The sequence below is a fragment of the Phaenicophaeus curvirostris genome, chromosome 12, assembly GCF_032191515.1.
Source record: "Phaenicophaeus curvirostris isolate KB17595 chromosome 12, BPBGC_Pcur_1.0, whole genome shotgun sequence".
NCBI classification, from domain to species: domain Eukaryota; kingdom Metazoa; phylum Chordata; class Aves; order Cuculiformes; family Cuculidae; genus Phaenicophaeus; species Phaenicophaeus curvirostris.
The window spans coordinates 19,046,159-19,072,864 of NC_091403.1; the positions used below are offsets into that span (position 1 = coordinate 19,046,159).

Sequence of the window (26,706 nt, forward strand, 5' to 3'; positions counted from 1 at the left end):
TCTGCAGGAGCCAAACCTTCAAGGCAATTGCCTGGAGTGGTTGTCAGAGAATGATGAGAGAACGTAGGGAGCCCTTAATTTCGAGGGAAGAGACATTTGGCTGTTGGAGCAGGAGGGAAGGCAGCACTTACCTGGCTGCTGCAGAGCCAGTTCTAAGTCACTTTGAGCTTCTGCTTTCCTGCAAGAGCTCCTGCAGCAAAGTTTCCCCTCCTCCTCCATCACCAGCCCTGTGGGGCTAGGCTGGCTGCTCCATTGTGCAGTTCTCCTGTCCCCTGGGGCTGAGGGGACAATAGCTCCGCTCTGAGCCTGGAAGCTGCCTTTCCCTGCCTGCCTGGCTCTGGGGCAGCCATCCCAGAGGGCCCCCAGCCCCATGTCCCTGTTTTTCTCGTCACTCGCACTGAGGACACGGAAGGGGAGTTGATCGGCCTGAGCTGGCTGTGAGTGCTCTTCGCAGTCACCTGCAGTTGCCCTGATGAGTGTCTCCTCTGTGCTGTTCCTAGGTGTGAAAGAGTATGTGTTTCCCAGGAGTGAGAAGTACCCTGTCTTCTATCATGAAGAAAACAGCTCAGCCATCTACATTGGCGGAGAGGGAAGGCTTTATTACTACGACTTTGCAACCTATGAGAACTACACGGTAAGGATGCTCTGCTACAAATTCGGCCCCAGAGCCCTGTAATCATAGAATCATAGAATCGTTTGGTTGGAAAAGACCTTTGAGATCATTGAGTCCAACCATGCCTGTCCACTACCCAACCATATCCCTGAGCACCTCACCTGCCTGTGCCTTAAACTCCTCCAGGGATGGAGACTCCACCACTACCCTGGGCAGCCTCTGCCAGTACTTCACCACTCTTTCAGTAAAGGAATTTTTCCTCACATCCAATCTAAACCTCCCCCAGCACAACTTGAGGCTGTTTCCTCCCATTCTATCATTTGTTACTGGGGAGAAGAGACCAGCACCCACCTCACTACAACCTCCTTTCCAGGAGCTGCAGAGAGCGTTGAGGTCTCTTTTAAGCCTCCTTTTCTCCAGACTAAACAGCCCCAGGTCCCTCAGGCACCCCCAGCCTGCCCCATCCATCTGGGAAGTCTCAATGTCAGTGTGATGAATGGCTACAGTAAGGGGCAAGTCTCCTATGTTACTTGTGGGTGGGTTCTTCCCAGGCAATGGTCCTCTTGAGGTCTTTGCTTTCCCTTTCTTTAGCATGAGAAGGGATGCTCAGACTCATGCCACTGGGGAGAAGCTATGTTCTCATCCCTTTCCGTTGTCAGAGTCCCAGCTGCTTTCCCTCAAAAGCAGGAACTTCTGGATCAGCTGAGCACCGAGTTAACGCAGCAGGATACCCCCCAGTTGGCTTTCTCATGACCCCTTCTTGTACTTTGCAAACAAATTGGTTGCTGAAGTTTGGGCCCAAGAACTTCCCTTCTTGTTCCCAGGAATGTGTAGTGTCCCAGCTGTCGGACACCACCACACACCATGGAACACCTGTTCCCCACAACAACAAATCCCCTCTCAAAATCCTTTGGAGACCAGCCCAGCCTTGCTGCCAATCATACCCATCACTTTGGCCCTGCATCCCAACTTCTCCCCACTATCTTGAGGGCCTGAGAGATCCAGTCCTACCTCCCCAGGGCTTTCCAAATGCCAGGGTGGGGAAAAGGGCTACTTTGTGGTGTTTAATGGCCTTCTAAACGTGCTTGCTTTGCTTCTTTCTAAGGGAGTGACTAAATGTGTGTTGCCTGGGACTAAGCCCACGTTTGTTGGCTTTTAGAGGGAAGGAACTAAAGCCTCTCTCTTTCCTTTTTATTCCAGGAAGAATTCCCAGTGAAAAATGAAGGACAGTGCATGATGCCTGTGAGTTCGGTAGGTCCTACCATGTGATGGAGCAGTTGGATGGGTTACGGTTGAAGGACCAATGGGGAAGGAACTGTGTACGCTTTCCTGGGTGAAGACCTCCAGTGCATATGGAGCAGGAGGCCAGATGAGATGATACCAGTTTTCTTCTCTGGTTTTAAGACCCATGAAAGAGCCAAGAAGCCATCTAGCAGTGAGCTTGGTAGTGCTGTGGGCTCAGAGCTGTGGGACTGTGCTCTACCATTCACAGCTGCTCATGCTCCTCTTCTTCTTGCAGGATGATAGTAAAAATTACCTCACGTTAGTGGAGAAGTATGGAGACGGGATGTTAGTGTGTGGGACTGGTGCCTGTGCTCCCACCTGCTGGAACTTGGTATGTTGTGGCCTCCCGTGATGGGACCAGAGCAACACGCTTGTTTTGTGTCATTCTGTCTAGATCTGTAAATGGTGCCCTGATCCCCCATCCTTCTCTGAGCGCTCTGAAATGCCCAAATGCCAGCTCCCTCAAGGAGCTTGTGACAGCGTGGCACAGCCTGCATGAGGTCCATGCTCAGCTGTCATAGCCCTTCTCTCCTCAGCTGCAGTGATGCCTCTGCCTGGTCCTGCTGAAGGTGGCCCACGTCCTTCCCTTGTTTTGGGCTGTGCCAGCCAAGGAGAGCTCCTGCCCTGGGGGTGGATGTGGGCACGTGGCTCCCCTGCCTTCCTTGAACTGATCACGCTTAGGGACCATTTCTGTCCTTCTCCAGACACAGAAGAAGGAGAGCACTCCATGGGATGGGAGAGGCATCGCTCCTTTCACTCCTGACTCAAACACCCTCGTTGTAGTCGATGGTAAGTTTGACTGCTCGCATATTTTCAGTCGTTGTGCTGTGCAAGAAATCTGGGCTCTTGCACTCAAAATGGGCACTTGAGGTGGCTCCAAGGGATTTGTCTTCTCTAGATGATGACTGGCCTTAGTGTTTCTTGCTTTTGCCTTGCTGAAATGCATGTTGTTCTCAGACAGAGCATGGTGTGAGGTTGTTTATTCCTGTCTGGAGCACGAGGGTTGAGTCTGTGTGGGAGAGGGTAGAAGGGAACGGGAACAGCAGGGAAGGGAGGGACCTGCAGTAACTTCACTGCTCTGCACCTGGCAGGGGGAGAGATGGGGGTCCTTCCCAGAGGCAGAGCAAGAATTCATCCTTGCCGCTCTTTAAGGAAAAGGACTGGGGGAGTTCTGCCAAGTCCCCTCAATCCTAGGCAGTGGGGATTGGGCTTCTTGAACTGTGTCCACCATCTGTGTGAATCTGTGTGCCCAGAGAGTTCTTGGTTCTTTGTTTTCTCCTCAAAAACCCTTCTACCTGCTCTGGAAATAGCCTTCTGTTAAATGAGCCTTCGTAACCCACAGGTCATGATATCTACTCCACCATCAAGAAGAGCCAGCAGAATGGCAAGATACCCCGTTTCCGTCGAGTGAGAGGGGGTGGAGAGCTCTACACGAGCGACACGGTGATGCAGAGTGAGTACAGGGGAGACCTTGAAGGTGTAGGATCCACCAGGGAGATAAGTTGGTCTCTTGGCCAGCCCACAACCGTGGACCACACTAAGTACACAGCACAGCTTGGAGGGGTGCAGCTGGAATGTAGCTCCAGAGCTCCTAGCTTGGATTTGGTCAGTCCTAGAGAGGGATGAGGACTGAGCTGGTCCCCAACTTCAATGCCAGTGAGGAGCGACCCAGTGGTTCCCTCCAGCTCTCTTGCTGCCAGCTGGGGGAATTTCACTTCTCTGCAGCTGGGACAAAACAGCTGACAAGTGAGTTCCTCTTGCTCAGGGTGAGGAGATGGGGAAACAGAGAGAAATGGGTGGCAAATCCCCTGTCAGATGCTGGAAGGAAATATGGTTGTGTAAAGGTGCCCGTCAGCTGTGGTGGAAACAGGAAGAACAGCTTCTACCCTGGGCAGTGACTCTTTCCAAATCCCCAGCCAGACCAAGACCTTGAAACATGTTGAGCTGTGCATGGGGAAGAGAGAGAGAAAGGAGCTTCCTCCGTTTCCATGAGCTTATTGCTTTGCCTCCCCAGTGACACAGGGGAACAGGAGATTATTGAACTCCTGGCCAAAGACAATAGCTCGAATCAAAATGACACCAGGGCAAAATAGGACTTTGCATGCAGGGCAACAAAGGGGGAGAGGAAGCAAACAAACCTGAGAGATGCAGAGCCGCAAAGCTGATTCCATGCATCACAGAGCTCCCTGCTGTGGGGACACCAGCTAACGAGGCTCAGAGGGACCCTGCTGCTTGCGGGAGTGGGGCAGGCTTTGGGCAGGAGTGTATTAATAGGAAGAGCATCACTGGGTTTTCCACACTAAATGTAAACAACAGTGCAGCTTCCTCCCACCGAGGGAGCCTTCCTCTTCCGTAACAGCTCTGCTGTGCAAGAAGAGAGAACGGGTTTTCCTTGCCACGAAGCAACTGAGTCTTCACTGGGCTCTGGAGATTTGGCCTTCAAGGGAATGAGTGTGTGGAGTTGGATGGGAGGGAGAGGAAGGGTACCCACTGGGAAGGAGGGACGTGGAGGTGGCTACAGGGGATGGGCTGGTACTTGTACTTTGCCTGAGGCACAGACAACGTCTGCATTTCCTCATCTTGTCTGAGGGTGAGTGGCTGCCTGCAGAGCACGCTGGTTTGGTCCCCACTGGTGGCTTTTCAGATGAAATGTGTGTGTTTAGGTTTTCTAACGGCACGCTTCCCTTTTCAGACCCTCAGTTTGTCAAAGCGACCACATTGAGGCATGAAGAGCCTTATCAAGATAAGATTTACTACTTCTTCCGTGAAGACAACCCAGACAAGAGCCCCGAGGCCCCTAGAAACATCTCCCGAGTGGCCCAGCTGTGTAAGGTACCACCGGAACAGTGTGTGGTGGGAAGGCAAGAGTGTTACAGGGGTGGCAAATGGACATACCAGCTCGCCTGGTGTTACTGGCACATGAGTTGGCCCCTCTGGCTCAGTTCTTTCCTCTGCCACACCGTTTGTGTGGGGCACCTCCTTTGGCCTTTGCATCCTTTGGCCCTCATCTTGCCTTCAGGGGAGAGAAAGCCCTATTCTGTCTCTGGGATATTAGAAGGGTACATGATTGTGGCAGTGACCAGCATCAAATATACCTCCAAACCATCCCCTAATGAGCCGTCTAAGATGCTGGACGGAAGGGAACTTTATGTTCTTCTCTGCCAAACCCTGACTCCCTGCTTTCCCTCTCCCCTAGGAAGATAAAGGGGGAACGAGTTCGCTCTCTGCTTCCAAGTGGACCACCTTCCTGAAAGCCAGCTTGATCTGTGTCGACCCAGTCACCAAGGGCAACTTCAACTGGTTGCAAGATGTCTTCTTTGTCCCTGCGAGTAACTGGCGCTACTCAAAAGTCTATGGGCTCTTCACAAACACCTGGTGAGGGTCTTTGCAAAATCGGGGGGAATGTCCCATCCCATGGGCCAAATCCTTTCTTTCAGCCCTTTGGTTTCCCTGGCAGGTGTGTGGGTGGAAAACAGCTGGAGTGGACATGGTCAGCAAAGGTGCTGTGCACACAGCTGTGTCCCAGCCGTAGGGATGGTGTCCAACATCTCATTGACCCTCTCTTTGTCTTGTTGCTCACAGGGGAAGCTCTGCTGTTTGCGTTTACTCCTTTGAGGACATTGACAACGTGTTTCGGACATCCAGACTCAAAGGCTATAATGGTCCCAACCCAGAGATCAAACCTGGGCAGGTGAGTGAGTGATAAAAGATGCCCACATGAAGTGGAGAGGTCTCCTGAGGCCAGGAGAGCCAGTGTCTGTTCTATTGCTGCCGGCGAGGGGACTGTCCCACCACTGAGCAGCCAGGTGAGAGCTGGGGCACTGAGGAAGGTTGTAGGCACTGCAGGAAGGATCTGAGCTTTGTTGCTGGAAACAAAGTGAGGCTGGATAAGGTCCAACCACTTCATAGAAAGCAAGGGGAGACAGGCTTTTGCCTGCCTTGGAGAACAGGTCTGCCAGCTCTTGTGCGATGCTGGAGGGCAATGTCTTGCCTCTGTTTGCCAACCCCATGGGTTTCAACCAGCCAACCTACAGCCAAGCCATGCAGTTACAGCTGGAACACGACCTGGCAGCAAACAGCGGGCTAGGAGAACTTAGAGCATCTTCCAGTACTGAATGGGCCTCCAGGAGATCTGGGGTGGGGCTCTTGATCAAGGGAGAGCAGGGATAGGACAAGGGGGAATGGTTTTCAACTGAGAGAGAGCAGATTGAGATGAGATCTTAGGAAGAAATGGTTTCCTGTGAGGGTGGGGAGGCCCAGAGCAATGGTGGCTGCCCCATCCCTGGAGGGGTTCAAGGCCAGGCTGGATGGGGCTTGGAGCCCCTGATGCAGTGGGAGGTGTCCCTTCCCATGGCAGGGGAATTGGAACTGGATGGGCTTTAAGCTCCCTTCCAACCCAAACCATTCTATGACTGTATGAGCACAGTCGCAGCAGACCCAGAACTTGTGCTTAACCCCAGAGAAGGCTTGTGTGCCATGCCTGGGCATCCTCCTGCCCCTGGGATGCCTGGACATCCCCAGCCCACCCTGGGCTGGGGTGTCTGCGCTGTGCCCTGCCTTGCTCTCCTGCCCTTGAGCCTCATCCCCAGCGACTTGTCTGACTCTAATGGTGGCACTTATCCCCTCTTGCCGCAGTGTGTTTCTTCGGGACAGCACACCCCGAGCGAGACCTTCAAGATAGCTGACAGCCACCCGGAGGTGGAGGACCGAGTGGAGCCCTTCTCCCCTACCAAAAGCCCCTTATTCCACAACAAGCACCGCTACCAGAAGATTGGGGTGCATGAGGTTTCTGCGGGTGACGGACGCCGCTACAACGTGCTTTATCTGGCAACAGGTATTGGACACCATTTCCTTTGGAGTTCTGTGGAGTTTGCTTTCTCCCCGAGGGCAGGGAACACAAGGGAAGCAGATGAGACCCCCAGTACGGAGCGAAGCAAGGGGCTGTGTTCCCAGTTTGGCATATGCTTGTCAAGCAGCAAAGAGCTGCCAAGTCCCAGTATGGCTAAATACATCCGATTTGGCTGCAGAGGCAAAAGCAGGCTGCAAGCGGAGTCCCAGCATGTAGCATTTACCTAGCTGGGCTGCTTCAGCCTGTGGTAGGTCTCAGGGCAAGTGTTTTTAGGGCAAGGGAGGGGTAGCATAGCTGTTCTCAGGTGCAGCTTTCCACTGTCAAGCAGAAATCCTTTGCAAAGGGACATGCTGCATCATCTCCTGTCCTTGCTCACTCTAGTGCAGCAACACACACTCCCTGTGAGGCTGGCACCTCTAGCTGAAGATCCAACCAGCTGATCAGAGCTGCTGGTGGTCCTGGGGCAGCTGGAGATGCTGCAGAGCTGGGGCCAAGGCAATTTGGCTGCAGGTGAACGAGGTGGGGAGCAAAAGGTTGGCAAGCTCAGTCAGGTCTGACCTCCACCGGCAAGACCAGAGGTCTTATCTGCTTCCTTGTGTTCCCATGGTCCTCACTGCCCAGAAGGTGCAAAGGTCTCTACCCTGTGCTTCCCTCTCTTACCTGCCTGCCTCTTCAAGCTTGCTCCCTACAAGACATCCCTTTTCCTGCCCTGTGCTGGAATTTATTCCTGGTACTTATGGAGGGCCTTTCTGGGGGTTTTGTTTCCTACTCTGTGATTAAAAAAACTGCAGACAGCTCTCAGTAGGTGGCCTGGGTTGGATTAGGTCCCACACATGCTCCGATTATTCTGATCTTGCCCAAAGCCTGAGCTTAAAGGCAGCTGATGCCTTGTAGATCCCTCCAGGGAGCTTGGCCCAGGACGCAGAGATGGCAAGGTGACTGCCCACCCTCGCTGGGGTGAGTGTGGAGGCACCTGGGGGGTCCTAATCCCTGCCTCACCTGGTTTAAATCTTTCACCTCCCTTCACTGATGATGGAGAAAGGAGTGGCTATTTCAGAAGGAGAAACTATGGCAATACTAAGAGGGCAAACGATGAGTCTTCCTGAGCCCCATTTCCCCCCCCAATCTGACCCCATCCCTGGAGGTGTTCAAGGCCAGGTTGGATGGGTCTTTGAGCAACCTGATCCAGTGAGAGGTGTCCCTGCCCATGGCACGGGGTGGAACTGCATGGGCTTCGAGATCCCTTCCAACCCAAACCGTTCTATGATTCTGTGACTCATTTTCTTAAATCGACAGTTTGGAGTTGTTTAACTGAGGAGGGGAGTCAGTTTGATTAGAAAAGCTGAAAGGCAAACTCAAGTTTCAGCCTTAGGTAGTGGTGATATGAGGCTCATGCAAGACCAGGAGGCTGTGGCGAGGTGGGTGCTGGTCTCCTCTCCATGGTAACAAGTGACAGGACGAGAGGAAACAGCCTCAAATTGTGCTTGGGGAGGTTTAGATGGCATATGAGGAAACATATCTTCACTGAAAGAGTGATGAAGCCCTGGCAGAGGCTGCCCAGGGCAGTGGTGAAGTCTTCATCCCTGGAGGGGTTCAAAAAGCATGTAGCCATGGCACTTCGGGACATGTTTCAGTAGGCACAGTGGTGTTGGCTTACAGCTGAACTGGATGAGCTTAGATGCTTTTCCAACCTTAATGATTCTATGATTCTTGGCTGGGAGAATGATAAGGCTCTGCTGCAGGAATTACTATTGTCTGGAGGATCATTTCTTAACAGAGCAAACAGGCTCGTGAGAAAGGTCCCATCTTCTCTGGGTGGCTGGTTTCAGGAATCCAGTCAAGTCTGGCTCTGAAGTGGGCATTGTCTGCCACAGTGAGGGCTGGAGGCAGAGCCAGTTGTCTGCCTGGCTTCCTCTCCTCTGCCTGCAGCCTCTCTGCCTTGCCTTTCTGCTCTCAGCATGCTTCCTCAGGCCTCTCCCCTCTTCTTTCCAGACAAGGGATCCATCCACAAGATCGTGGAGCTGCCAGATGGGGTGCAGAACATCATGGAGCTCCAGGTCTTCCCAAAGAAGGACCCGATCCAGTCCATGATCCTGGACCACAAGAGGGTGGGTCTCTACCTGCTTCACAGAGAGAACAGTGGGTCAAGCTGAAGTTTTAAAAGCAGGCAGCAAGGGAGGCAGGAACAGATGGATTAATGACAGCCCCTGGATCTGGGAGTGGCCTCTGGGTGGGCTTGTGGGTGTTTCCACAGTGTGCTTTCATAAATCCTACAAGCTGGACTGATGTCCTCAGTCCTTGGTAACTCTCTGTGTGGTCAGTGAGCAATGGAACTTTGCGGTCATCTCCTGTCCTCTAGAGGCGAGGGAAGAACAGGGCTGTTTGCTCACTGGGCCAAATCCCAGCACAGTGTTCTCCATGTGCAGTTTCCCTCTCACTGTTCATCGGGCTGATGTCCCCAGTCCTGAGTAACTTTCTGTGTGTTCAGTGGGCTCCAGAGCTGTATGGACACCTCCTCTCCTCTGGAGGCAAGGGAAGAATGAAGCTGTTTGCTCCCTGGGTCAAATCCCAGCACATTGTTCTCCTCCATGTGCAGTTGCACTCTCATTGTCCAGCCTTGCTGGCAGATGAGCTGCCAGACAGCACTGGTGCTCCATCCTGGAGGTGACAACACTACTGTCACTGGTGGGGGAAGGATGGCTGCTTCCCTTCCTCTGAGGGGAACATATGGCTGCATTGCCTGTTGATCTCTCAACCTTGTGGGTGAAAACCACCGCAACGTCAGTGAAGCTGTAGGAGAAGTGCTGGATGCTTAGAGCACTGGGTCATGGTGCCGAGATGATCAGCCCCTCTGCTTCCCTCCTGCAGGCGATGCTGTACGTCGGCTCAACAAATAAAGTGGTGGAGATACCCATGGACATGTGCAGGGTGTATCGTAATAACTGTGAGAGCTGCTTGCTGGCGAGAGACCCGTACTGCGGGTGGTTCAATGGGAGTTGCCAGTCAGTTTATCTCAACCGGTACGTGCTGCCAACAGCTTGCTATTTCTCCATCGCCTTTGGCTGGTTGCTCTCATGGGAGAAATACCTGGTTTTGAGGCCATCATAAATCAGAGAGAGTAATGAGCCCATTGTGTGCAGGCAGTAACAGCACAGACATTTGTGCTGTCCCCCCAAACTGTGCCTCTGTGGGGATCTGTCCCTCCCACAGCACTGCTCCTCCGGGGAGGGAGAGCTCAATGCGTTTAGAGTGGTCATTGATTTTGGAGCACCCAACTCCACTTTTGCTGCTAGAAACATCTGGAGCTCTGCTGACTGTGACGCTACTTAAAGCAGTTGATTGTGGTGAATTGCTGCGTCTCACATTTGCCACCCACCAGCATCCAAAGTGGGGGTACAGGGGTTTAAACTTCCTTCTTTATCTGATCCATCACATCGCGAATCCGGAGAAAAGCAACGAAGCTGGTGAAGGGGCTGGAGAACAGGCCTTATGAGGAACGGCTGAGAGAGCTGGGGGTGTTCAGCCTGGAGAAGAGGAGGCTGAGGGGAGACCTCATTGCTCTCTACGACTACCTGAAAGGAGGTTGTGGAGAGGAGGGAGCTGGGCTCTTCTCCCAAGTGACGGGGGACAGGATGAGAGGGAATGGCCTCAAGCTCCACCAGGGGAGGTTCAGGCTGAACCTTAGGAAAAAAATTTTCACAGAAAGGGTCATTGGGCACTGGCAGAGGCTGCCCAGGGAGGGGGTTGAGTCCCCTTCCCTGGAGGGGTTTAAGGGACGGGTGGACGAGGTGCTGAGGGACATGGTTTAGTGTTTGATAGGAATGGTTGAACTCGATGATCAGGTGGGGTTTTTTTCCAACCTGGTGATTCTATGATTCTATGATCCTTTATGGGCGATTCCATTCATAGTCCTGACATGCTGCTTCTCTGACCTTTGTGCTTTGTTAATACTTGTTCCTATCTGCTAGGGAGGTGCGGCAGAACCTGGACTTGGATTCGTGGCGAGGAAAGTGCCAGAAGGCAGATATTAAGGAAGGTGCGTAAGGGTTTGGAGCTGTAGGCCATGTTTCCAGGGGATGTTTGGGGCAGGGTAGCCGATTCCCAAGTCTTTGTTAAGGCTTGTGCCAGGTGTTGCAACGCCTTGCTGAGGATCTGGGAATGACCATGCTGAGACTATCGATGAGATCAAGACACCAGGCAAGTCTCAGCCTGGAATTAATCACTAGGTCATGTATTTCAGAGCTGGGTGAGAGAGCTTAAGTTCTGTGTTAGCTCATGTCCTGGGAGAAGAGTCCCATGGGCTTCGTCAGGTGTGGGTCAGCTTCTACCATTGTTGTTAAATGGCTGTGTAACATCCCCTCACACCCAACCAGTCTTTCATCCTGACTTGGGGAATCTGTGGTTCCTGGAGATGCCTGTCTCATCCTCCCTTTCTCAATCTCTTCCAGCAGGTGACTACCAGAACATCTCAGTTGTCCCTTTCTCCCGCTACTACCTCAACTGTCCCATCGAGTCCCACTACGCCACCTACAACTGGTACCACAATGACAGCCTCATCAAGACGTGCAACACCACGCACCCCCAGCAGGACTGCTTCCACTTCATCCAGAACGTGAGCCACATTCACTACGGCCACTATGTCTGCATCTCGGAGGAGGATGGCTTCAAGCAGGCTCTGGTGAAGGAGCGCCTGGTAAACCAGCTCAGGTTCATGTCCCAGAAGGGGCAGGCCACCATGACACTTGGCTCTTGGCTGCAGCTCCTCCTGATGGTGGTGTTGGTGGAGCTTTTCCACTGAACACAGCAGGACTGTGTTCCTACCATCCTGGCTGCTGCTGCTCTTCCTGCACTTGCTGTCTGCTCCTGAGGCAAGATCGTCTCTTAGTCGCTCCTTGGACATTAATCTCTGACTGTCCCACAAGGGGTTCTGGGCAGCAACCCCTCCATCTTTGGCCTTGGTGGAAGAGTCACAGCGAGGAAGAAGCGACTGTGGGGCAGATGGAGCAGGGTTTGGGGACAGGGAGGGAAGGGGAACGTTCACAGCACCCAGCAACGCGAAGGGAGCGGTGTCAGCCTCTCCCCGAGCTCGCACTGGTCGCTCTCTACCGATTATCGTCCTGAGCCTAACTGGGGTGTGGACGTTCAGGGGACTTCTGCCGATGTGCATGCACTGATCCTCAGGGCACCATGACTCCTCTCTTTGGGAACGTGCATGTGATGAAGAGGAGGAGCCAGCCCTTGGCCTTTCTAACTGATTGATCCATGCTTCGCTCCAAGCGGGGACTGATGCCTCCAAGATTTATGGCTAATGTCTGTTTGGGTTGGCAAGCAACTGGAACGCTCCCAGTGTCACATGTGAGTCTCCTTCTGGTCTGGAGAATTGGGCTCTGGAGGGGTTTTAGGGTTTGGTTTCTTTTTTTTGTTTTACAGCTGGCTTTGACGTGGGAGGGAGATGGGGTCCTGGCACTGGAAACCTGCAAGCAAGGCCAGGCACAAAGTTAGCTTTTTGCATGGAAAAGCCTGGGAAGATGACTAGATTTGGGATGTGGGGAAGGACAGAGCAAATGAGACGGGAAGAGAAGGTGGAAGCAGAGCCCAAACCAACCCTGGGTGGCCTCGGGAAGATGTTTTAAACGCACAAATCCTCTGCAGGCAGCTAAGGGCATTTATCTGTGGGCAGCAGGCAGCCCCTGCTCCCAGCGCCTCTCCTGCGGGAGGGGGACCGGGCTTCCTCAGGGACAGAGGTGTCACGCTGCCAATCTCAGGGCAATGCTGACGGGCTCCAGGGGGCTGTGCCTGTCCCCACCACCCCGAGCAGATTTGCCTCTCTCCCTTGCATTGAAGGGCCAGGGGAGGGTTTCTTCCCTTGTGTATTGAGGTCTCCGAGCAAGATTAAACTGTGAAAACCGGGATGCTCTCCCTGCGCCTGCACGCCAGGGGGGATCCCACACCTTGTCCAAACCTTTCCCAGCCCTCTCGACTGCAGAAATGCCCCAAATTTGGGTCATGTAACGGAGGGGGCATTGTATCTCATGCTTCCAATAACCTGGCACAGCTCCTGCTTCGTGCCTGCTCGAAGACACTCAGGAGTTCCCTGAGGGGTCTTGGCAAGGGGGGAGAGATGCCACGTGCCTCTCGTGGCCACAGACTATGGACAATGGGCCAGAGCTTCCTACTGCACTACATTTCTGAGAAACCCCCTCCAAGTCTAGGATAGAGCTTCTTAAGTCCCTTCTCAAAGCACTTTAACTTTGTGAACTAACAAATACCTATTTATTATCAACTGGCGATTACTGTACTTGTATAATTTTATAATATTCTAGAAAGTGGGTTCCAATTAGAGAAGAGAAAAAACAACCAACACAACAGCTACCAAAAAAACCTTTCAGAGCTGTGACCAAAGTAAGAATGTGATCGTTGAAATAAAGAATGGAAAAGAGCAGGCGAGTATCGTGTTTTTCACCAGGAGCTGATGCTGCTGTGATGGTGGCCCCAGGATATCCCCCATTCCTCCTCCTCCATGGCCAAGAGGTCCCCCCACCATCTAGCATGTCTTGCCTACCTGTCCAGCATGCGCTTGCTAATTCCAGTTCGGGCTGGCACCATTGAATCACAGAATCCTTATGCCTGGAAAAGACCTCTAAGCTCATCCAGTCCAACTGTCAGCCCAATCAACCCCACCATGACTGTTAAACCGTGTCCCAAAGTGCCACGGTCACATTTTTTTTGAACCCCTCCGGGGATGGAGACTCCACCACCGCCCTGGGCAGCCTCTACCAGTGCTTCACCACTCTTTCAGCAAGGAAATGTTTCCTAATACTCATTCTAAATCTCCCCAGGTTCAACTTGAGGCCATTTCCTCTCATCCTGTCACTTGTTACCTGGGAGAAGGGATCAGCACCCACTTGTTACGACCTCTTTTCCAAGAGCTGCACAGACTGATGAGGTCTCCCTTCAGCCTCCTCCAGACTAAACAACCCCAGATCCCTCAACCAGCCCCAGAACCCCTGGGCTCCAGCCCCTTCCCCAGCTCCGTTCCCCTTCTCTGGACGCGCTCCAGCTCCATAATGCCTTTCTTGTGCTGAGGGGCCCAAAACTGAATACAGGATTTGAGATGCAGCCTCACCCGTGCCAAAGAGCTGGTGAGGAGCAAGAAGCTGAGCAAATTCTCACCGTGGAGTCCCAAGGGAGATGTTAGCAGCACCCTGCTCATCACCGCCCACTGCATGCAGAAAGCGAGGGCTATAAATAGTGGTGGTGGGTCCTTGCGGGCGCGGAGTTGTCCCAGCACCTTCTGCTCGCTGGGAGCTGGGACAGGCATCGCGATGCTCCCGCATATCCTTGCCTTTGACGTTGGGAATGGCTTTTAGGAGTGCACACGTGAGCTGCCTGGCTGACAGCCCACGAAATGAAGTCGCGCTGAACTCGCAGCTCTCTTTTTGCTGGTTTTGGGGGAAAAATGAGCTGATGGTTGACAGCCGGGAGGCAGAAAAAGGCCAGGCTTGGGATGGAGTGAAGCAGGGAATAGGAATCGAAGCTTTTAAAACGTGCCAGCGAAAGCAAAAGAGAACAATACCTCCCCCTCTCTTTCAAACCCTCCATCAAAGCTCTTTGGCACAAAGGCAGGGCCGGTTGCAGAGCCCAGCAGAGCTGTCGCAGTGCTCAGCTGCCTTTTGCAGGGCTTTCAAAGGGTTGCAGCTTCATCTAAACCCATGCCCTGCAGCCTTTGTGTGTGTTATTCTTCATGCTCGCTGCTGGGCCTGCTCCTGCAGGTACTGCTGGAAAATATCCAGGGATTGGCGGCTGCGTAGGAGTCCATGAGCTCCAGCCCCAGTTTGCAGCGATGCAGCAATGAGCCAACATTCAGAGGTGATGGGGACCCAGCTGGTGGCACAGGGACAGCAGTGACAGGCACCTCTGCCCCTAGAGGTTTTGCAGGAGGGTTTTGCAGGTCCCTGATCTGCAGTGAGAGGTTTGGCAGCTGAAAGTCAACCCCCCCCCACCTCCCCACCTCCTTTCTTTCTTAGCACAGGGTTTGGCAGAAACCTCCCTGCTGGCGCCGGCAGCATATGTGGCAGTGGCATCTTGACACAAAGAAGGAGAAATGAGCCCAAAAGGCAGGCGGGTTTTGGGGGGAGCTGAAACAAGAATTGGGATTTCTGGCAGTTCCTGCTCTGCCGTGAGAGGAGGTGGGGAAACTTGCCCAGGGCAGGAAGCGAACGAAACCTGGTGCCCAGGCGTTATTGCTCAGCACTGTACGCAGACGGTGAGATGTTTGCAAGTCCAGCTCTACTGCTGCCAAGTATTGGATTGCCAAAGCTCTGAAAACATTCACTAAAACCTCAAGCACCAAAGTGTTCTGTGGTATCCTGGGAAGAGGCGAGGGGGAGGGCTGGGAGCAGTGCACAATGGCCACGCTGACCCCCTCCGGGAGCGGATTGGAAGTGATAAGCTGGATTTATGCAGGGTGCAGGGCTGTGATAACACCGTTTGGGCTGCCTAGGCTTGGTTTTCTTGCCCAAGAAGCAGGCTGAGAGTTTGGAACCGAGCATTGCAAGGGTAACAGAGACCCCACAGAACGAGGCAGGGGCTGTGGCAGCATCTCCTTTCCCAGCCCAGCCCTTGTCCCTTCTCCCCGGAGACAGCTAGGATGAAAGAGGGAGCCTTTTTCTAAATTTTCTGAGAAACACAGCAAAGATTGAACATAGAATCATAGAATGGCTTAGGTTGGAAGGGACCTCAAAGCCCATCCAGCTCCAAACCCCCTGCCATGGGCAGGGACACCTCCTACTGGATCAGGTTGCTCCAAGCCCCATCCAACCTGGCCTTGAACACCTCCAGGGATGGGGCAGCCACAGCTTCTCTGGGCCACCTGGGTTGGGGCCTCCCCACCCTCACAGGAAAACATTTTTTCCTAAGATCTCATCTCAATCTGCCCTCTCTCAGCTGAAAACCATTCCTCCTCATCCTCTCCCTGCACTCCCTGATTAAAAGCCCCTCCCCAGTTTTCCTGGAGCCCTTTTCAGTACTGGAAGCTGCTCTAAGGTCTCCCTGGAGCCTTTTCTTCTCCAGGCTGAGCAAACTCAACTCTCTCAGCCTGTCCATGTATGGGAGGTGGATCATCTTTGTGGCCTCCTCTGGACTCACCCCAACAGCTCCACGACCTTCCTTGTGCTAAGCAATCCAGATTGGAACTCAGGGCTCCAGGTGAGGTCTCACCAGAGCAGAGCAGAGGGGCACAATCCCATCCCACTCCCTGCTGGTCGCACTGCTTTGGATGGAGCCCAATTTAGGTTCTGTTTTGTTCTGGGTCATATTTCCCCTGGTCGCCGGCTGTTTCCTAGGAATACAATGAAGTGAAACCCTCGGGGTTGCTGAGCAAATACTGGTTTATTGTCGGTTTCAGGGGAAAAGGTGTGTATGGGGAGGGGAAAGCCAAGACGTCACCAACCACAGCCACATTGTTTGAGTGAGTTATTTTGGAAGCCTATTTTTGATGGGAGCAGGCAAACACAGGAAGGTTGGGTACCACGCTGGCAGGTGGAGGCAGAGACGGCTGCATGCCTGAAACAAAAGCCTAGAGAGCATTTCAGTTTTTCCCAGCACTGTTTTTGGGGGCTATTTCTGCTTCTGACCTCACCAGCAGCCTTGGTGGCTGCTGTAGGAGGACAATAGATCCAGGAAATCATGTATCCGCCTGAATCAGATGCTAGAGCTGGTGAGGAATCCCACAGTAGCTGCCTGCTTGCTCTGTGCAAGCACTTTGGGGTCTAAACTGATCGTGGGCTCATCTGAGATGCTGTTTCCAGCCACAGTATCCCCCTGGGCAGATTTTCCTGGTGGGGTGGGGGTAAAGAGCGATACAGAAGGAGCCAGCTGGAGCCTGGAATTGGGATGCTGTGACAGCCACTCTGGGTTTCTAAAGAACCCCAGTATGTTCCCATACCAAGGTAATACCTTCCATCCTCCTCAGCCCCTGGAGGAGAGCACACCGAGCCCTCCCCCAGTGTAATTCTTATCTCGTGTTTTATCTTGGTCTCAGCTCATCCAGCATGTGCTGCCCTTCATCCCACCCTTCGTTGGAGCCACAGGCTCTCCCATTCTTGTCCTGCCCATCCCACTTGATGCAGACAGTGCTGGCTTAGGCTGAGCTTCTCATTCCCCTGCACCCCAAGTCCTTCTCTTTAGGGCTGCTCCCAATCCTTTCTTCTCCCAGCCTCTGTTTGTGCTTGGGATTGCCCCAACCCAGGTTCAGGACCTTGCACTTGGTCTTGTTGAACTTCATGAGGTTCAGATGGTCCCACCTCTCCAGGCTGTCCAGGTCCTTCTGGATGGCAGCCCTTCCCTTCATTGAGTCGGCAGCACCACACAGCATCTTGTTGTGGGCAAACTTGCTCAGAGTATCCTCAGTCCCAAGGTTGCTGGGCTCAATTTGCTTGTGGTCCACTCTGGGGCATGGGGGATGCAGCTTGGGTGATGTTACACCAGCAAGCCAGGCAGGGCCAGCCATGGAAAGCGATATGAGTGGGAAATTTAGCTGCTTACTAGAAATGAGCTGACCTGAGAGATGCTGGAGGAAGTTAAACCCGAAGTAAACCAGTGTGCCTTCCTCCCACGTGGCCATGTTCCTCCTCCATGAAGCTACACACGCAAAAGTTTTTCCCCTCTAGCCATGAATTTCTACTCTGAGATCCCCAAGGGACAGTTATATCCAGAGTCCCATCTGGGTGAGATACCTCACCCCAGCTTGATGGGGACCCCCAAAACCAGTCATCAGCCCATCAAGTTTTAGGTCTGAGATGGCATGCAATAAATTAGTAAGGGCAGATTCAGTTTAATAGTGCAGGACAATAAAACCAAGCTGGACTTGCTGCAGTTTAAATCTTGTCCTGGCAAGATTTAAGGGTCCATGCTCCTGCTGAGATGAGCTGCTCTGAGTGCCCCTGGTAGTTCCTCAAGCATCAGGCACTCAGCTCCTCAGGGATGCTGCCCAACACACACTGGGTCACTCCATCCTTTCTGCTCCCAGGAGAAACCCTTCAACAAATGCTGCTTGCTCATGACTATGGTCCCTTTGCAGCTGCAAGTTCTCTCTTTTTCAACAAAATCATATGAAAATGAATTGTTTCCCCTCCCCTCCAGCCCCGAACTGAATCACAGGGGGTTTCTGGGCAGGAGTTTTGCTACTGAAATTTTCCCAACCACCTGCTCGCAGGCAGGAGCTGAAAGCTTGCAATGAATGGATTCACTCACACGGAGAGCAGGGGAGACCCCAGGATGAAATCACTGCAGAAGATAAAAGTGTCTGTTGGAAAACACATGAAAACCATCATCCTTCCCAAGGGACAAGTGCGATGGACTGGGAGATGAGCAGCATGGTTCCAGGTATGGATGTGGGCTGTATTTTTAAGGTAAGAAAGCAAGGCCGTCAGCCCTGTGCCCTCGTTCCAGCTACTGATATGCTTGCTCTACGCCGCTCTTCATCCCAGCGATGTGATGCAGGCACTTTATTCTCCCTCTCCCAAACATGATCCACTGTCAGCATCACCATGTCTGAAGTCAGCTCCATCCCAGCCGGTTCCCATCAGCTTGAGGGTGAGCAGAAATACCACGTCAAAAGGATGAGCTGCTCCACCACAACACCTTCCCTCTGCTAAATCACTGCAGTTCTGGCATTCCCAGCTCCTAGTGCCCGAAGGATACGGTGGAGGATGGGGCTTTTATAGGGAGATTGGGGTTTTGCTGGGGCTGAGATGCTGGCTCAGTGGGGTTTCCTACCATGGAGCAGAAAGCAGGGAGCATGGGACAGGAGGGGACAGGGAGCAGGAGAAGGCAGAGTCTGTGCCCTGGGAAATGATAGATCCTGTGCCCTGAGAGGGGACAGACACTGTGGCCTGGGAGGGGGCAGGGAGTGTGGGGACACAGGAGGTTTCTCAGCAGCTTCTCAAGGTGTGCTATATTGGGGGAAGGTGTGAAGCGGCCAGGCTTAGTCACCCTGCTCACTCCCCAGGCGAGATACACCCAGAAAACCCCATGGATGGAAAGCAAGAGTGTGACGTCTACAGGTGCCACCTCTCAGTAGTAAGAAGCCCCACCGGCTGGATCCTTCTTGTCCCCAGCGTGGGTGGCATGGGGAGAAGGTCAGCAGGAAATAGAGAGAGTCTCTGTTTCGGTTCATCCAAGAATAGCAGGGGATCGGCCTGAGTCATGCGGGCATCGTGGGCGAGCTGCTGCCTGCGGTGGTGGCTGAGACGCCTCCTCCCATCCACGTGCCACCCGCTTTGCTCATCACAGAGGAGGCCATCGGAGCCCCGTTCCCGCTGCCACCTCTGCTGGCTGAGGCAAGAGTGACACGGAGGGTTCCTGAGCACCTCCCCAACCCATTTCCTGCCCCCCAAGTTTCCATCAGTGACCCCCCAAAACGCACAGGTTCCTGTGCTCACCGCAGCAGCCTGCAGTTTCCTCTGTGAGCAGTGTGCTCAGGGGCTGATATAGGGGTGAGAAAACCACAGTATTCTTGCTGTAGGGGTTGGGGAGGTGCTTTGAAAATCTGGAGATCTCTAGGGGTGGGTGGGGTGTGGAGGGAGGAGAGCAAGAGCCCCTGTGGAGGATGTGAGTGGGACCTCTTGGATATATGGGGTGATGGAACCCATGAAGTGGCTCCCCACGCGTGGGGGAGATGGTGGAAAGAGAGGGTGCAGAGGTGATGCTGAGTGTGACGGGTGGCTGTCCTCTCTTGGGGCTGGAGCTAGTGGCCAACCGTGTGGCTGCAGATCCCTTCATGTCCCTTGGGCCCTCACCTGTGTTTTTATGAAAATCAAGGTGGCCAAACTTCTCCAGACTGACCCTGTTCCTGTAGCTGGAAGGGAGGCAGCAGGTCCCACCAAGGACAGTGGCAAGGGCAGGGCTGAAGGACACTGGGGAGACACGCTGCCACCACATCCTCAGGGTGTGGGGCTGCTCCAGGGTGCACAGGGAGCTGGTGGGTTCTTACCCAGGATGGGAATCTTCATGCAGTTTGTGACAGCTGTGACAAGTCATGGGTGGTGGAGGCAGAAGGGGACAGGTGCTATGGATCAGGAGGGAACAAACCCCATGCCCAGGGAGGGGACAGAGCTGGTGCCTCGGGAGGGGACGGGGAGCATGGGGCAGGATGAGGCAGAAGGGGACAGACCTTGTGCCTTGAGAAGGGTCAGGGAGCATGGGGCAGGAGGGGACAGATGGAAGAGCCAGCAGGGGCCCAGGTGGCCAAGAAAGCCAGTGGCATCTTGGCTTGGATCAGAAATGGTGTGACCAGCAGGGCCAGGGAGGTTCTTCTCCCTCTGGACTCGGCACTGGTGAGACCGCTCCTCGAATCCTGTGTTCAGTTCTGGGCTCCTCACCACAAGAAGGATGTTGAGGCTCTGGAGCGAGTCCAGAGAAGAGCAACAAAGCTGGTGAAGGGGCTGGAGAACAGGCCTTATGAGGAGCGGCTGAGAGAGCTGGGGGTGTTCAGCCTGGAGGAGAGGAGGCTGAGGGGAGACCTCATTGCTCTCCACAACTACCTGAAAGGAGGTTGTAGAGAGGAGGGAGCTGGGCTCTTCTCCCAAGTGACAGGGGACAGGATGAGAGGGAATGGCCTCAAGCTCCGCCAGGGGAGGTTTAGGCTGGACATCAGGAAAAAATTTTTCACAGAAAGGGTCATTGGGCACTGGCAGAGGCTGCCCAGGGAGGGGGTTGAGTCACCTTCCCTGGAGGGGTTTAAGGGACGGGTGGACGAGGTGCTGAGGGACATGGGTTAGTGATTGATGGGAGTGGTTGGACTCGATGATCCGGTGGGTCTCTCCCAACCCGGTGATTCCGTGGCTCCCAGGGCCGGGCTCTGCGGGCCGGTGTCGCCCCCCGGTGCCCATCGCCGCTCCCGCAGCCGCCGCAGCGCCCGGCTCAGCATCCTCGTCGCCTCCCCCGCTGCCTCGTCCCTCCCTCCTCCGAGTTTACCCGAGGCTGTTTAGAACCAGAATAATCCCGGCAGAGCCCCCCTCCTCCGGACCTTTAAGACCGTGGAATATTATCTCCCAAGTCGCCTCAAGGAAAACCCAGAGGCCCCCAGGAACCTGGCTGGAATTCCACTGCACCCCCTCCAGGAACACCCCAGGGACGCCCCAAGGATCCTCAAGGCCAACCCCAGCGTCACCCCAAAAGTAGCCCCAGAAGGACACCGTGACCCCCCCAGTGTCCTTCTCTCCTTTATCCCCCCCAGACCCCAGTGCTAACTGGTCATAAGTGGGTGTTACTGGGCTTGGGGACAAGGGAAGGTGTCTGCCACCACCGCTGGGTGTGGGAGCCTTTGTCCCTGCACTGTGACACCCCAAAAAGCCTTTCCTTCCTGGCAGCAGGAGGTTGGGGTTCCTGCACTAAGTGGGGCAGGAGAGCCCAGGGAAGGGGGTCCTGTGACCCCAGCACCCCCTGTCCCAGCCAGGGTGGGGGCGAGACACCCCTGTGGTGGCCAGGCAGCCCCCAAGGCTGTCGCCTCCCGCAGTGACCTACCAGACCTGAGCTTTATAAAGCCTAACCCACACTATTTTGTTCCTAACATCATTTTTATCATAGAATCATAGAATAACCAGGTTGGAAGAGACCCACCGGATCATCGAGTCCAACCAAGGGTTATAAAGTAGGTATGTGTTTATTTGCCGGCAGGTGCGAGGGGGTAATCATCCTAACTCACACACCATATGGTCTAACAAACAGATAGTTATAGTGTAAAGACATGCCTGTTCCTAAACACCTACTACGTATTTGTGGCCTTCCCCACCTCATATTATAATTAGTTCTAGAAGGAACTTTCCAGCCCTGCGCTTGCGCAGTGACTTCTGGTGGTTGTGGCCAAGGATCTCGGGGCTGAAGGAGGCTTCATCTTCCTCATGAATCTTCCCTAAACTCAATCTCTACGCAGGCACAGTCTCATTGTGGTCAAGTTCCAGAACTGGAGAGCAAGATGCAGCCGGTTATTCTGGTGTTGCTCACATTCCAGCTTTCCTTTATCACTGAATGTCTGTGAACGAGCTCCTTCCTTATCAACACCCAGGGTCTTCAAGGCCTTTACTAGCAAACAGTGCGAATTCTAGTGAGCTAAGCCCTTCTCTAAGTTCTTTCTAACTTCTCCCCTATATCATATGCCTGTTTATCAGCATGGGCCACCTGCCAGTGTCAATCCTTATCACCCAAGATCACCATATCACCTGGCAAACCCTGTTATCGCAATGCCACGAGAAGATGCTTGGCAAGGTCTCTTGTCTTCCCCAATGTCAGCTCGCCTTGGTGCCATGGCAAAACACCCTGTGCCTGTCCCCGTCCCTGGGGCGGCCGTGACTCATCGGGAGGCGGGCGAGAGCATCTCGCCTTGAGCAGCGCCCGAAGAGGGGATAAGAGCGAGGCCGTCCTCGTTTCCCACTGCCGCTGCCTGCTCCCATGCTCGCCTGGGCTGTGCCCAAGCCAGGCGCCTCGTGGCGATGTCCCCTTGCTCGAGCCGGGGGACGCCGCTGGATTCAGGGGGCTGCATCCTCACTGCACGTTCCTCCCATCCCGTCAACTCCTCGACCCTTTAACCAGCTGCCCGGTGACTGGCGAGCTGGGTGGCTCAACCTCTACCGTTTCTGGCAGGAGGGCGGCTTGCACAACGTCCATCACATCATGGCTCGCAAGTTCCAGCAGTTTGGGCCCATTTACAGGTGAGGCAGCGTCTGGTCCTGGCATTCCCTCTGCTCCCCAGCTCTGGCAGCCTTTCCAGCCTGGGATGCTCCTGCTCTTCCCTGCCCTGCTGCAGGGAAAAGCAGGGTTAATCGACAGCTGAGCTGCCAGAGCCACTTATCTTGCTGTGTACCCACCAGGCTCAATGCCGTGGTGAGGGGAGACCTGCTTGGACATGTGGGTGTGGGGTGGCAGGGATGGAGAGGGGCTCTGCCCCCCCGCAGTCTCCACAGGGTCTGGTGCTGAGGTCCCCAGGCAGCTGAGGGACAAGGGGATTCTCTGCTCCATCACTTCCCACAGTGCTGGAGGGCCTGATCCTGGTGCTGAGCCACTGCATCTCCTGGGATGGGACAAGCAGGCAGGACTTCAGGGGTGCCAGGAGGAGGGTGGTTGACTCGGGGGGGCTGAGGGAAGGCTGGTTGATATGGGGAAATGAGGGGCTGCAGCAGGGCGTGGGTCAGGGTGTGGGGCTGACCCTGCTCCGTGCCCCGGCAGGGAGAAGCTGGGTGTCTACGAGAGCGTGAACATCATCAGCCCCCGGGATGCTGCCACCCTCTTCCAGGTGGAGGGGAAGCTGCCAGAGCGCTTCAGTGTGCCCCCCTGGGTGGCTTACCGGGATTTCCGCAACAAGCCCTACGGCGTGCTCCTCAAGTGAGTCAGGGATCCCCTCAAAACGGGCTCCCAGGTCCTATTGCTAAAGCCCTGGCTCGATGGGGTGGTGAGAAGCTGGAACACCAGGAGGGTGATGGAGATGTTAGCTGGCCCTGTGGTTTGGGTGGTGGCATCCTTCGAGGGGGTGAATAGGGGGGGACGCCTTCTGACCCTCCCACTTTGGTGTCCTGCAGGAAAGGGGAAGCCTGGCGCTCGGACCGCCTGATGCTGAACAAGGAGGTGCTGTCGCCGCAGGTGGTGGAGGGTTTTGTGCCCCTGCTGAGTGAGGTAGGCGAGGATTTCATCCGGCGGGCACAAGCCCAGGTGGGGAAGAGCGGCCGGGAATGCTGGACAGCCGACTTCACCCATGAGCTCTTCCGCTTCGCTTTGGAGTGTGAGTGGCAGGGGCTGGACACCTGATGCAAACCTGGGCTGAGTCTCTGTGGCTGGCAGGGCGAGGGAGGTGGTTCTCGCCCTCTGCTCCGCTATTGTAAGACCCCCACCTGGAGTCCTGTGTCCAGTCCTGGAACCCTCAACGTAAGAAGGACATGGAACTGTTGGAAGGCTAGGAAGATGATCCGAGTGCTGGAGCACCTCCCATCCGAGGACAGGCTGAGAGAGTTGGAGTTGTTCAACCTGGAGAAGGGAAGGCTCTGGGGAGACCTTAGAGCAGCTTCCAGTACTGCAAGGGGTCCGACAGGAAAGCTGGGGAGGGACTTTCTACAAGGGCATGGAGCAATAGGATGAGGGGGAATGGCTTTAAATTGGAAAGGGGAAGATTTAGATTAGACATTAGGAAGAAATTCTTCACGATGAGGATGGGGAGGCCCTGGCACAGGTTGCCCAGGGAAATTGTGGATGCCCCATCCCTCTGAAACTGTTCAAGGCCAGGTTGGATGGGGCTTTGAGCAGCCTGGTCTAGTGGGAGGTGTCCCTGCCTATGGCAGGGGGTTGGAACTGGAAGGACTTTAAGGTCCCTTCCAACCCAAACCATTCTATGATTCTATGTCCCTCCCCAAGACACCCCTTTGCAAGACGCCCGAGATAGTCAGTACACTGCATTTCCCCCGGCTTCATCCTCAGAGATGGATAAATAAACTTCTCCTTAAAACCTGGAGGGTTTTGAGGGATGTCCCCTCTCCAAAACAACTCAGCGCTGTTAATAAAACATTTTATCATCTACTGCTCACCAACTGGTAGACAAGGGATCCCAACGAGGGATGCCTCCGTAGGCCTGTGATGCTTGGAGCAAGCAGGAGGCCAAGCCAGGTCCCCAAAGTCATGGAAAGGCTGGAGGTGGCTATGGGAGGACAGAGGGGATAAGATAGGGTCCCCCCTAGTCAGGTTGCCTAATGGATGCTCTGCTTGCAGCCGTGTGCCATGTGCTATATGGGGAGCGGCTGGGGCTGCTGCAGGACTTTGTGGACCCCGAGGCTCAGCGTTTCATTGATGCCGTGTCCCTGATGTTCCACACCACCTCGCCCATGCTCTACGTGCCACCCACCCTCCTTCGCCACCTCAATGCCAAGACGTGGCAGGACCATGTCCAGGCCTGGGATGCCATCTTCACACAGGGTGAGAGTTCCTCCTGCCTGCACCTCCCAAGGTCCCTTTGAGGGCTCCGCTTTGTAGTGCCGCTTCATCTCACCAGTGTGGAGACCATCTCTTGGGTCCAGTCACTCAGCACACGGACACCAAGGCCTGGAAGGCTTTCCACATCTGGAGCTTGTGGGATGGGGCAGTGGGGAAACCATTCAGCAGTGATGAAGGACAGACAGTGGGCATCATGTTAAGGAGAGCAGCTCTCCCAAATGGTCTTGTGGACCTAGAGAGCTTTTGTCACCTGGGACAACTCTCCTGCAGGGTGTCCCCCAGCTTGGGACAACCTCACCCTGCCACCCTCTACATCCACCCACTGACGGCTGGGTCCTGCAGTAGGGACCACAGCCCCAAACTGCTGCAGGAGCAACTCCGATGGAAAAGCCACTGCCATGGGAAGGCAATGTCCTAGGAAGCCACATGTGGTGCCTTCGTACATCATGGCCATGGGAGAGGAAGGCCACACTATGTCTCCTTGTCTCCTCAGCGGATAAATGCATACAAAATGTCTACCGGGACCTGCGGCTGCAACGCAAGAGCACGAAGGAGTACATGGGCATCCTCTGCAACCTCATCATGCAGGACAAGCTGCCCTTGGATGACATCAAGGCCAGCGTCACCGAGATGATGGCAGGCGGGGTGGACACGGTAAGGAGCGGGCAGGGTTGTTGGGCAGGGAGAAGGTCCTGGATGGTGTTGAGCCTTGCTGTCCTGCCCTGTTTCAGACCTCCATGACGCTGCAGTGGGCCATGTTTGAGCTGGCACGGTCCCCAGGGGTCCAGGAGCAGCTGCGGGCAGAGGTCCTGGCTGCCAAGCGGGAGGCAGCAGGAGACAGGGTGAAGATGCTGAAAACCATCCGGTTGCTCAAAGCCGCCATCAAGGAGACGCTCAGGTGAGGAGGAGCCCCTGCTGAAAAACACCCTCAGTCCCCCCCAAATCTGAATTGCTGGCACTGCTGGGACTCTGTGCATCGAGGTGGGACGCAGCCAAGCCAGGCTGTGCCCAAAACCAGGTGCTTGGGACCTGTACTCCCTGCAGGCTGCACCCCGTGGCAGTGACGCTGCAGAGGTACACCACGCAAGAGGTCATCCTGCAGGACTACCGCATCCCCCCCAAGGTGAGCACAGCCACCAGGTCCCTCCTCCCCCTGCTCTGCTTTGCACAGGGCTATGGGCAGAGGTGGGACCTGCAGGCTGAGCGGTTGATGTGGGGGAACCAGCCCCGCACCATCACCCCGAGTGCTGGTGGAGCCCTGTGGGGAGCCCAGACCCACAGGACCAATCCTTCCCCGCAGACACTGGTGCAGGTTGGTCTCTACGCCATGGGTCGGGATGCCGAGGTGTTCCCCAAACCAGAGCAGTTCAACCCCCAGCGCTGGCTGGCAGATGGCCCCAAGCACTTCAAGGGGCTGGGTTTTGGTTTTGGACCCCGCCAGTGCCTGGGGCGCCGTATCGCCGAGCTGGAGATGCAGCTCTTCCTCATGCACGTGAGCATCCTTCTGGGGACACTGGGGAGATGGCTCATGGGTGTTGGTATCTTCAGCATTTTCCATCCGTTCTTTTCTCCTCCATCCCAGCTCCTGGAGAACTTCAAGATCGAAACTATGAGAGCAGTGGAAGTCGGGACCAAGTTTGATCTCATCCTGATCCCAGATAAACCCATCTACCTGACCTTACGGCCGCTTGAGTCCCAGGCGTGAGAAGCCTGTTCCTTGGTGACACCCAGCCAGTCCCAGTTGTGGGGACAGATCAAGGTGCTTCCAGTTCCTTCCAGCCAGGCTTCAAGCTGGGGTTGGGATCTGGGGGACAGCTGGGAAGCTTTCATGGCCACAGCCTTGGCTTGGCACATCCCTGCCTTCGCTCCAGCCTGCTCAATTCTGCGCTTACACCACAGGGGAGATAAACCAGAGCAACCCCAGCCCTGCTACCACCCTGCAACCTCCAACAGAGCACGGAATGGGTGGATGGGGGCTGCTGCACCC

General features: G+C 54.7%; 2 protein-coding genes across 4 annotated transcripts in view; both read left to right on the plus strand.

Annotated features, from left to right (window-relative positions):
* SEMA7A (semaphorin 7A (JohnMiltonHagen blood group)) overlaps window positions 1-13,186 on the plus strand; it is a 39,244-nt gene extending 26,058 nt beyond the window's left edge. For 2 of the 3 annotated variants that reach the window (XM_069866708.1, XM_069866706.1), the window contains exons 2-14: window positions 501-634; window positions 1,814-1,864; window positions 2,133-2,228; window positions 2,602-2,686; window positions 3,240-3,350; window positions 4,590-4,729; window positions 5,094-5,272; window positions 5,480-5,588; window positions 6,533-6,731; window positions 8,739-8,854; window positions 9,615-9,766; window positions 10,715-10,782; window positions 11,195-13,186. In XM_069866708.1, coding sequence (XP_069722809.1) covers window positions 501-634; window positions 1,814-1,864; window positions 2,133-2,228; window positions 2,602-2,686; window positions 3,240-3,350; window positions 4,590-4,729; window positions 5,094-5,272; window positions 5,480-5,588; window positions 6,533-6,731; window positions 8,739-8,854; window positions 9,615-9,766; window positions 10,715-10,782; window positions 11,195-11,544 — 1,790 coding nt within the window. In that variant the 3' untranslated portion in view covers window positions 11,545-13,186. The remainder of the gene's footprint in view (window positions 1-500; window positions 635-1,813; window positions 1,865-2,132; window positions 2,229-2,601; window positions 2,687-3,239; window positions 3,351-4,589; window positions 4,730-5,093; window positions 5,273-5,479; window positions 5,589-6,532; window positions 6,732-8,738; window positions 8,855-9,614; window positions 9,767-10,714; window positions 10,783-11,194) is intronic. The other variant, XM_069866707.1, reaches the window with a different exon arrangement.
* Window positions 13,187-22,120: 8,934 nt separating this feature from the next.
* On the plus strand, window positions 22,121-26,655 carry CYP11A1 (cytochrome P450 family 11 subfamily A member 1). Its single transcript, XM_069866758.1, has 9 exons — window positions 22,121-22,456; window positions 22,971-23,126; window positions 23,321-23,520; window positions 24,498-24,701; window positions 25,213-25,373; window positions 25,451-25,617; window positions 25,764-25,842; window positions 26,020-26,211; window positions 26,302-26,655. Exons 1-9 carry the CDS (start codon window positions 22,197-22,199, stop codon window positions 26,422-26,424), a joined length of 1,542 nt encoding a protein of 513 aa, XP_069722859.1. The 5' UTR covers window positions 22,121-22,196; the 3' UTR covers window positions 26,425-26,655.
* The last annotated feature ends 51 nt before the right edge of the window (window positions 26,656-26,706 follow it).